The following is a 10,970-nucleotide window of genomic DNA, read 5'->3' as shown; positions in this document are numbered from 1 at the left end:
GCTAAAACATCCATTTCGTTCTACCGCAGCTTCCAGTTCTTGGGGAGACATGGAATACGAAGGTATGTTAATCTACTTTCTCTTCATTAACTACTCCCTGCATAAAAGAAAAACACTTGGCATCCATAAGGAAATAATATCTTTTGCAATTCAACATAAAGCAACAATAATTGTAATATCAAATATATGACATAAAATTCTCCATTTGCTTTTACATGCAGGAGAGGTCATGTCTACCAGATAACCCAGCAATTATTATTAATTTTTTCCTCATCTCTCTCTTCAACCTTTCCAACTTTTAAAACTTGCACCCCATATCTTCACTCTCAGCTCCTCCAACATAGAATTTTCTAATGGCTTCCACAATGCCAAAACCAGTAAAGCAGCTTGGAGTGCTCCTCCAAGAGCAACAAGTACCCTTTGTCCTAGAGGTTTACCTATTTGAAAGAGGGTATGTGAGAAAGTGACTGAATTCAATTGGAGAGTACCAATTCAAGCAAAACGTTTAACAGATTATCCAATTTTGGCCTAAACAAGAGAAAAAAGGGTACTTTTAGATGCTCCAAGATACTGAGATCTCTGTAGAACAAGCTTGTTCCCAAAAATAGTGGAACAAGCAATTACAAGCAGAATTCTAAAATTGAAGAGGGACAATTCAATGCCAACAATGGGATGCAAAGAAATGGCCAAGAAATTAAAAAATCAGACGGTATTGTGTTGATCGAATTCTTATGTAGCTAACAAGTCAAATGCAATCATAGAGCGTTCTCGGTCCTTGTATCATCAGTTAGTTTGACACAAGCATAACAACAAACTATTGTAGTACCTACATTGCTTCACAAGTAACAACAACCAACAAGGAAAATACGAGGCTTACCTCAGTTTACTGTTTGGACAAGGACCCACGGAGCCTTCCGAACTCTTCAGACATTTTGTTCGAGAGAGTGTTAAACTGTTCAAACATTTTGGCTGAGAGATTGTTGACATCAGCTCTCACTTCATCCAAACACTTTATTATGATTTTTGTGTCCAGGAATTTTCACAGGATCCATTGATGCGTAACACTTACTCCCACCCTTATTTTCTTCATGGGAGAGAGAATCTCTTGCCTCTGATCAAAGTGGTTGAGAAGCAAAAATCAAAGAGGTAAGTCGAAGGTGGGAGCCCCACCATCTGGTTCATTGCTGCCACCACCTCTGTCAATTAAAGAGAGATTGTTGACATCAGCTCTCACTTCATCCATCTTTAAATCCATGAGCGACATTCTCTCTTTAATTGACAGAGGTGGTGGCAGCAATGAACCAGATGGTGGGGCTCCCACCTTCGACTTACCTCTTTGATTTTTGCTTCTCAACCACTTTGATCAGAGGCAAGAGATCCTCTCTCCCATGAAGAAAATAAGGGTGGGAGTAAGTGTTACGCATCAATGGAAAATCCCTGGACACAAAAATCATAATAAAGTGTTTGGATGAAGTGAGAGCTGATGTCAACAATCTCTCAGCCAAAATGTTTGAACAGTTCAACACTCTCTCGAACAAAATGTCTGAAGAGTTCAGAAGCCTCCGTGGGTCCTTGTCCAAACAGTAAACTGAGGTAAGCCTCGTATTTTCCTTGTTGGTTGTTGTTACTTGTGAAGCAATGTAGGTATTACAACAGTTTGTTGTTATGCTTGTGTCAAACTAACTGATGATACAAGGACCAAGAACGCTCTATGATTGCATTTGACTTGTTAGCTACATAAGAATTCGATCAACACAATACCGTCTGATTTTTTAATTTCTTGGCCATTTCTTTGCATCCAATTGTTGGCATTGAATTGTCCCTCTTCAATTTTAGAATTCTGCTTGTAATTGCTTGTTCCACTGTTTTTGGGAACAAGCTTGTTCTACAGAGATCTCAGTATCTTGGAGCATCTAAAAGTACCCTTTTTTCTCTTGTTTAGGCCAAAATTGGATAATCTGTTAAACGTTTTGCTTGAATTGGTACTCTCCAATTGAATTCAGTCACTTTCTCACATACCCTCTTTCAAATATTAATATTCATTGATCGTCTTCTTGCTGATGATGATGTTTTTGATGTTGTAAAGTGATGAATATGATCAGAGGACGGTGCTTCAAGGGACGACTGGGATCTACTCTTTCCTTTGGTAGCAGCATCAGCTCTCATGAGCGCAGAAACTTGGACAGGATAACTAACTGACATCTAGCCTAGGGTTCTTACTCCAAACACCAAAAAGTCACAATTTTTCAACAGAAAGTCCCAATTTTTCAACAAAATTAGCAGAAAGTCCCAGTTTTTTAACAATGTTGACAGAAACTCCGAATTTTTCAACAATCTTAAGAGAAAGTCCCAATTTTTCAACAAACTTAGCAGAAAGTCTCGATCTTTCAACAAACTAAGCAGAAAGTCTCAATCTTTCAATAAATTTAGCAGAAATTCAATCCGATCCCAACTCATAAATAAACAAAACAACCTGGAAAAATAGAGAGATTTCAACAAATTTAGAAGGAACTCAATCCGATCGCAACTCATAAATAACAAAAACAGCCTGGAAACTAGAGAGAGAGAGAGAGTACCTGGGACAGAGAGAGATATATATAATTCACCAGCAGGAGTCGGAACATCTACGACTAGATCTTAAAACAAATAAGAGAGAGCGCACGTTTGGAGAAGAAGAGAACGGAAACGTTTGGAGGACATCTAACACGAGTCGTGTTTTTTGGCAATGTAACACGAGTTGTGTTTACCGACTCGATTCAGTAATCAGTTTGGGTAATTTAATTAAGAGACAATTATAGGCACAATTTTAGAGTGTTATACTGTTATTCGGACTAAAATTATATAGTTATTTAGATTTGTATTTAAATATATTTTTTTAGTACGCTAATGTAGTTTTTGGAATTTTGACCTATATTATCTCTTAAAATTAAGATAATTAATATAAATTAATTTTAAAAATTATAAAAAATAATATCATTTAAGACATCTTTAATTTTATATTTTTTAATTAAAATAATTATTCAAGATATATTTATTTTTAATTTAAAATTATTGAAGATAATATCCGTTTAGGTAATTAATATAATTAATTTAAATATTTTGTGCTTCTATTATGTGATTCATTGAAATATTTGCATGATCAAACCCTAAGATATATTTGGTATATTATAACAATGATATAATGGTACAATTGGTATATTTGAATATGGCTTATGCAGACTGCATGTTAGATTTTAAGTATGAAATTTGGACTAATCTAACATAAATCTGACAAATCATGTGCAATAATGAGACTTAGGGTATAAGGGTTTAGGGCTAAAGTTTAAAGTTTAGAGTATATGGTTTTAAGTTTAGAATTTTATGGTTGCATTTAAAATCATATATAGAAATTAATTTATATAGTCGCTCACATGGAAACTTAATAGATTTCTAACATTGTTTGCCAAAAAATGGACAACAAATGGAAATAATTGTTTAAAAAAGTAAGTTCAAAATGCTCTATATTGTTTTTACCTTAATGGTGTGTTTGGATGGAGAAAAAAAACTTGAAATTTAAACAAAACTCAGCATTTAAGAAATTACATACTCTAATTTCCTTGTTTGGGTCCATAAATATAGAATTTCGTAAATTCTATATGGAAAAAAATTTGGAATTTGAAGGCTGTAAATTCCAAGTTTAAATTTCACATAAATTGGTGTCATTTTCAAAATTTCAATTTTTATAAAATAAAAAAAGCCGTGTCCACCCATCAGCTTGTCAATTAATTACAATACCACCACCACTATCACCATGTCGCCGCTACCACCACCACCATCGTCACCACCACTGCCACCGCCACCTCTGCCGCCACCATCACCACCGCAACCACCGACAACACCTCCACCGCCGCCACCTCCGCCGCCACCACCACCGCCGCCACCACTACGACCACCACCGCCGCCACCTTTGCCACCACCACTATGACCACCACTGCCGCCACCGTTACCACCACCACCACCGACACTGCCACCATCACTACCACTACCCGCTGCCACCACTACCAACACCACCACATCCGCCACTATTACCATTACCATCGCCGCCACCGTCACCACCACTGACACCACCATCACCGACACTGACACCGCCGCCGCCGCCTCCATCACCAGTGCCATCACCACCACCATTGCCGTTGCCGTCACCACTACCATCACCATCACTGCCAATGTCGCCGTTGCCAACACCTCCAATACCCCAATTTTTGCCACCACCATTTCTCCCCTCGCCCGTGGGCCATCACCCCTACTACCATCATCAACTTATCACAAACATCATTTTTATTGTTGACACCATCACCATCACTATCACTCTTTTATAAAACTACTATAACTTTCGTATTTAAATTTCATTATGATTACATTTATCCAAACAAGAGAATTTACAAATTCTAGAATTTTAAATCACGTCATTTTTAATTCTGTCATTTGTGAATTCTTTAGTAGTTTCAAATTACTTCATCCAAACGCACCATAATTGTTTTTCATCTTGGAGCATAAAGAATAGATGCTTGTGATGTAATAGGTAATTTTGTTATGAGTAATTTTGTTTTTTTTAGAATTTTGAAGTTTTTTTCCATTTGCAAAAGAGAATTCATGCTTGAATAGAAATTGTAGAATGATACTTATTTTATTGGAATTTAAATTTAGGTTTTAAGCTCTGAAAATCTCAAAAATATTTCCTTCATAATTTGTGAATTTTTTTATTAATTTAACTAAACATGAAACTTTTAATTTTTCATACTTGAAATGCAGAATTTTTTAAAAATCCCAAATTTTTTTTCCTGTAGCCAAACACATTGTAGGTTGGGTGGAAAAGTAGGTTATTGAGTTAAATTTCTCAATTAAATTACCCTTTCTTTTTATTTGCCACTGAGATAATTACATTCAATAATGCTACACTTATCATATTTTTATACCAAAATTTCATACCATCTTACATGACATTCATACATTGGACACTAAAAATCTAAAAAAAAAATCTAAAAAAAAAAAAATACCCTTTCAGTGAAGTAATGACACATTAAATAAAATACAAATGTGAAAAAAAAGGTCAACAATTAGCATTATTGAATTACATTCCTTAAATATACAGCATACCTGCCAGACTGCTACAGTCCATAAATAATAACGAGAGGGACTCCGGTTTTTGGGGATGTGGCATCATCTCTCTCTCTCTCTCTCTCTCTCTCTCTCTCTCTATGGATGTGGATGTGATAGGCAAGTTATTTCCAATAATAACAAGAAAAAGAAAAAGGGCGGCGGATAGAAAAAGCTCCAACAAAACTGCTTGAAGGGTAACAATGGCGGCGCTGTTGGAGCCACCACCGCCATTTCTAAATCCACTCCTTCCCTTCAACTCAAACCCCACCCGACCCATTCCGTACAATCTCAAACCCGGAAGATTGAATCATTCTAACAATCCCACGCTCCTTCTCAGCCTGCACTCTCCAATCACTCCTTGTTACGCTGTCACTTCCGAACCACAGTCCCAATTCCCCGACCCGGTTCCGGAGTCCGCTTCGGAGCGGACCCGGGACCGCCGCCGGGCAGTCCAGTTGGCCTGGGAGAAGCTGGTCCGCTGGTCCAGGACCTGGCGCTCCAAGACCAAGACCGACGTCCTTGAACGCACCAACAAGGTCTACCACTTTCCCAATTTGTGTTTGGCCTCGTAGAATTGCAAAAGCTGTTGTTTTTCACTTCAAATTAAGCTTTTTTGGTTTTGGGTTTTTTAGGTGGTGGTGCTTGGAGGTGGGTCTTTTGCTACGGCAATGGCTGCCCATGTTGCAAATAGAAAAGCTCAAATGGAAGTCAACATGCTCGTGCGTGATGCTCAAGTTTGTGAGTCTATTAATAGGAACCATTGTAATGGGTAAGACTTATCTGACTGACTGACTCCAGCATCAACTTTTATGCATAAACACTCTTTTATGGAAGCCATGATTTCTTTGAAATGTAATTGGGTTTCTTTCTTCACAGCAAGTACTTCCCAGAACACAAGCTACCAGACAATGTAATTGCAACCACTGATGCCAAAGCTGCTTTGCTTGGTGCTGACTATTGCTTTCATGCAGTCCCTGTGCAGGTTCTTCCGGCCCCATTACTCTGTTTGCCTTGCATTTTTTCACTTGATATCTGTTTTCTTATGAATCCGAGAAATGCTTTTACCTATGAGACTATGAGTATATGACAGATTGGTATAATGTTCAATTCCCACCTTTAGAAATGGTTTTGCCTGAGGCAGGTCCCTGAATCTTTGTCTGTGATATTGCAGTTCAGCTCCTCTTTTCTTGAGGGAATTGCAGAACATGTTTATCCAGGCTTGCCATTCATATCTGTTAGCAAGGGCTTAGAGCTCAACACGTTGAGGACAATGTCTCAAATCATCCCCCAAGCATTGAAGAATCCTCGCCAGCCTTTCATTGCACTATCCGGGCCTTCTTTTGCGCTGGAGCTGATGAACAAATTGCCAACAGGTGTTATATAAGCAATAACATTGAATCAATATGTTCCACTGATTCATGTTTTAAGGGTACTAAATTACTGATCATGTTTTGCTCTTACTTTTTGCTTTTGTAGCAATGGTTGTAGCCTCAAAAGACAAAAAATTGGCAAATGCAGCTCAGCAGCTACTAGCTTCTAGCTATCTAAGAATCAGCACTTCAAGGTTGTGGATCTTCATTAAATCACTAGATTAAGTGGAATTAGGTTTTCTATGTATATAATTTGGTCTTGGATGCGTAGTCGGCTTGCATATCTATGTCTTCCAACTTCACATAGCCTGGGTCCTATATGTACAGTGACAAACAATTTATATAGATTCAAGTGGACGGACCCAGCTCATAACCTCTGATAAATACCAGTGATGTCACAGGGGTAGAAGTTGCAGGTGCTCTCAAGAATGTGCTTGCAATAGCCGCAGGGATTGTTGACGGGATGAATCTTGGTAATAACTCTATGGCAGCTCTTGTTGCACAAGGATGCTCAGAGATACGATGGCTGGCTACTAAGGTACCTTACTTGCTGAAAATCATTATTCTCCGACCAAAAGATGATAAGGATAATAAAGAAAAGCATTGTTTTACATATATACATATATATATATATATTTTTGTGGCATATTATGCCCTAATATGGTTGATATATACCACATCCATGCAAAAATCATGGCAGTGCTGTAGCTTACAGTTGATATATGTGTTTCTACACACAACCCCCCCCCCCCCCCCCCTCCCCAAACAAAACTACCAGTATTTTGCTCAAATTACGTGTCTTGTTTCTTTGATAATTGGTGTTTTGTGGCCCTGGTTCTTGCCCTGGTTTCTATATTTTTCAATGATTTTTGTTGTAATCTCATACTGTCAGTATGATTTATTATGCCGTTGCAAATGAATTATTTGTATGGTTAGCTCCTGTTGTCTCACTGCTTTTCCCTCCATTTTATCTCCTGAAGATGGGTGCGAAGCCGACAACAATTACTGGTCTATCAGGAATTGGAGACATTATGCTTACATGTTTTGTGAACCTTTCCAGAAACAGAACAGTTGGGGTTCGTCTTGGATCAGGGGAGACACTTGATGATATACTAAGTTCCATGAATGAGGTGCTTAATGAAATTTTGATATGCCTGTTAGAAGTTGAAATTGTGCTCATGGCTCATTGTTGTGGTAACCCAATGTCTGTATTTACTAGGTGGCAGAGGGTGTATCAACAGCAGGAGCTGTGATTACACTAGCGCAGAAATATAATGTGAAGATGCCAGTTTTGACTGCAGTAGCTCGGATTATTGACAATGAATTGACTCCAAAGAAAGCTGTTCTTGAGCTGATGAGCCTCCCTCAGGTCCTTACTCTATCCCTCCCCATTGGATATGATAACAGAAAGAAAACAAGCTGTGACTCTTGGTTTTATTTGTTTTTATTAATTTCATTTTTTTTTTCAACTTTGAGTTTCTTACCTTACATATTTGTAATTCATTGGGATATTAAATTTCAATTGTAGGTTGAAGAAGTCTGAAACCATGGACTACTTCAAGAAGAGATAGTTTAAGCACAAGCGCTATGGTTAGATACAACAGAGTTCAGCATACAGTGGGATTCATTCTCTCTGTTCATATTCCCTCCTAAATTCGAGCAGGAGAACAATTTTGTGCATCTCTGATTATACTTATCTAGAATTGTCAAATAGAGGAATTCTGAAAGAAGGGTTTGAATCTTATTGAGTGAACAGATAGAAAATATGAGCATTTATGTTTTCCAACTAAAAGCTTGATCAATCAGTTGCATTCTTCCATTAAAGGTACGCACTTTTTTATGTGTAATTGGAGAGTACAAATAACGAAGAAGATGTTATATCCAGAGTTGAACTTGATGCATCCGCAGCAGTTTTTTTCCTTCTTCTCTCCCTCGCATCACATGAGCTTTGGATGCAACAAGTTGGTCTCCGCATTTAACACTTCCCATAAAGCATGGCTCGGGAGTCATCGAAGTTGACGTTGACCATGAACCTGTTGTCTAGACAGACGCATAAAAGCTCTGTCCATACCCACATGAAGATGGATGCAATGCAACAAAGCATCAATCTCACATATAAAAGTTGACTTGACCATATAATTCGTGGACTCGATGACTCCGTGGGTCATTGTTTCTTATAAAAAGGAAAGAACAAAGGAAAAGACTCGGTAGGTCATGAACAACAAAACAAAAACTCAAATAGTACACCAGCAAAGTTCAGAGGCAATAAAACTGTAAAGTGGTTCTTACTGATCATAACTAGTAAAGAAGTTGTCGTGTCTCCAAAGTTGGAAGTCTTCTCAATTATCATGGCTGCGCATTCCTGTGGGTAACGGTACAAGCCAACAAGTTGGAGACTTCCCTCTTCAAACCAATAAGCAGTTGCCGAAGGCTGTTTGTGGTGTCCTCCGCCTCTGTTTGATTTCCCTCTGTATCATAAACACGACGACCAGAAACCAAAGTTGAAGCCGAAGCAGACTCAGTCTCATGCATGCCGCCTCCGGGGGAAACTAGACTTTCACAGTACAAGGTCTCCTGCAACCAATGCTCAGCACCTCGGATTTCAACATTTGCAAACATATTGTTTCTCGGATCAAACATAACAAATCTCTCTCCTCTAACACTCATCAGCACTCTTCCATCGGCAGTAAAACACAGCGGCATATAGCGAAAAGAGTCGAGGAAAGGGTCTCGTCCGGGAATCCTCGGATACCTCGAAGTGGTGATGATTTTCCTCCAAGTTTTGTCATCACTGGTTGCCCAAACATGGACGTCACTCAACCTCCTAGTGTGAACCACACAAAGGCAGTCTTTCAGAGGCCCAAGCCATGATATGCTCCTACCATTCTCATCAGGTGGTGGAGGCACCACCTTGAACTTCTCCTCAGCCAAATCAAAACGCACAATCAAACACCTCCCAGATTTTTGATCCTCAGCAAGCCAATAAAGCCCACCATTGATTTCAGTGGCTTGGAAGATGTGCTCAATGAAATAAGGAGGTGTGTCCTTGTCTGGGATCTTCCTCCAAGTATTGGATTTCAGGGTCAAGACCTCAACTTTAGGAGTATAGTCAGGGCATTTCAACCTGCAATAGTTAGATGGGACTCTGACCACCTTGTAATCATCAGTAGAGGAATCATAACCAATCCCAATTACCTCCCTAGTACTTCGAAAATTACTAGGAAGAGGTAGCTTCCTGTACTCTTGGATTGATGGGTTGTATATAACAAGCATACCCTTCATCCCATCATTAATAACCAAGCAGAGCAACCCATCAGAGTGACCCTTAACATAGTAAGGCAGATTTCGGACCATCTGCAAATCCAGCTCCACTGCTTCAGCAACATTGTTGTTTTCAGAGTCCAAGGCCAAAAGGGTATCACAATACCGTGACAGAATGATGCGAGTGGTTTGCCCCACACTGGACTGGAATAGAGATCGGTTTTTTTTGAGGTGGGCTCTGATGAAGCTTGGACTGGTAATCAGAGAGCACCAGGGTTTGCATACGCACCTGGATCGAACCAAAGTCTTTGCAGGCAGCCTTTTGAGTATGTCCACAATGATATCCTCCGGAAGCTCCATTTCTGATCTGGGTTTTGGGTGGTGGCGGTGGTTGGGGTTTTGGGTTAGGTTTGTTCCTTTTTGTTTCTTCTTCTTCTTTTCGGTGGCGTGGTTAGGTGGGCACCTATCTCTATTTCTATCTCTATCTCTTATCTATATCTGTCTACCTCTCCTCTTTTTGCGCTGGAGGGGTGGCGGTGTGGCTATGTGTAAAGCACTCCATCTGTCGAGAGAAACTCACCCAAAAGGGCCAAAACCATGTGATATTTGTGATGTGTGTGAAGCACATTAACGCCCGTTTCAGCCTTCTTTGCTGTACTCACTACTCACTTGTATTTTAATTGGAAACGTTACACCTTGTGCCAAAGCCACATCTATTACTCTGTTTGAAGAGCCATCCATACACTTCAAGTGAAACAGTGAATCTGACCGACAGAGTTTAAAGCTTGATGGTACCCTTTGTTTTTTTCTTAAACTTTCTGATTAGTTTACTCTGATTGTTGGTTCTTATTCTCGATTCTTCTAATGTGGAAACCCCTCTTACAAGGTGAATCAGACTACTTTAACTAACTAGTGGATCCCCTGCTTTAGTTGCTCCCTCTCTCTTGGTTACGATGGTGGACGGTGGACCTTCCCCCTTTTTTACCTTTATTTTTTTCTCACTTCTTAGCTGCTCTTTTCTTTTCCTTTACCTAACAAAGAAGAAAAGCAAGGGACTTTGACCATCTGCCAAGTGCCAACCACACAAACACAATAGAGAGAGAGAGAGAGAGAGAGAGAGAGAGAGAGAGAGAGAGAGAGAGAGAGAGAGAGAGATTAAAAAAAAAGAAAAAAGAAAAAAGAAAAAAATGAGTGCCTTAT

The 10,970-nt window shown here is 39.2% G+C and overlaps 2 protein-coding genes across 2 annotated transcripts; one reads left to right on the top strand and one right to left on the bottom strand.

Annotated features, from left to right (window-relative positions):
- Positions 1-5,251: 5,251 nt before the first annotated feature.
- Positions 5,252-8,463, top strand: GLY1 (NAD-dependent glycerol-3-phosphate dehydrogenase family protein). Its single transcript, XM_086235053.1, has 9 exons — positions 5,252-5,675; positions 5,772-5,908; positions 6,016-6,121; positions 6,311-6,512; positions 6,616-6,703; positions 6,900-7,047; positions 7,490-7,639; positions 7,729-7,878; positions 8,038-8,463. The coding sequence occupies exons 1-9, from the start codon at positions 5,340-5,342 to the stop codon at positions 8,050-8,052; spliced, it is 1,332 nt and encodes a 443-aa protein (XP_086091179.1). The 5' UTR covers positions 5,252-5,339; the 3' UTR covers positions 8,053-8,463.
- A 157-nt stretch (positions 8,464-8,620) lies between these two features.
- Positions 8,621-10,602, bottom strand: LOC147289724 (F-box protein CPR1-like). The gene has a single exon (XM_086235054.1). The coding sequence runs from the start codon at positions 10,128-10,130 to the stop codon at positions 8,856-8,858; it is 1,275 nt and encodes a 424-aa protein (XP_086091180.1). The 5' UTR covers positions 10,131-10,602; the 3' UTR covers positions 8,621-8,855.
- Positions 10,603-10,970: the final 368 nt, after the last annotated feature.

This window comes from Dryas octopetala, chromosome 3, assembly GCF_963921425.1.
Source record: "Dryas octopetala chromosome 3, drDryOcto1.1, whole genome shotgun sequence".
NCBI lineage: Eukaryota > Viridiplantae > Streptophyta > Magnoliopsida > Rosales > Rosaceae > Dryas > Dryas octopetala.
Note: the sequence above shows the minus strand (reverse complement) of the source record. Positions and strands in the feature narration are given on the sequence as shown.

Bases quoted from the DNA above. Each gene is read 5' to 3' on its own strand.
- GLY1 (XM_086235053.1), top strand. From the start codon at position 5,340: ATGGCGGCGCTGTTGGAGCCACCACCGCCATTTCTAAATCCACTCCTT. The intron at 5,909-6,015 runs GTAAGACTTATC...CTTTCTTCACAG, and splicing joins AATAGGAACCATTGTAATGG to CAAGTACTTCCCAGAACACA. The intron at 7,048-7,489 runs GTACCTTACTTG...TATCTCCTGAAG, and splicing joins TACGATGGCTGGCTACTAAG to ATGGGTGCGAAGCCGACAAC.
- LOC147289724 (XM_086235054.1), bottom strand. From the start codon at position 10,130: ATGGAGCTTCCGGAGGATATCATTGTGGACATACTCAAAAGGCTGCCT.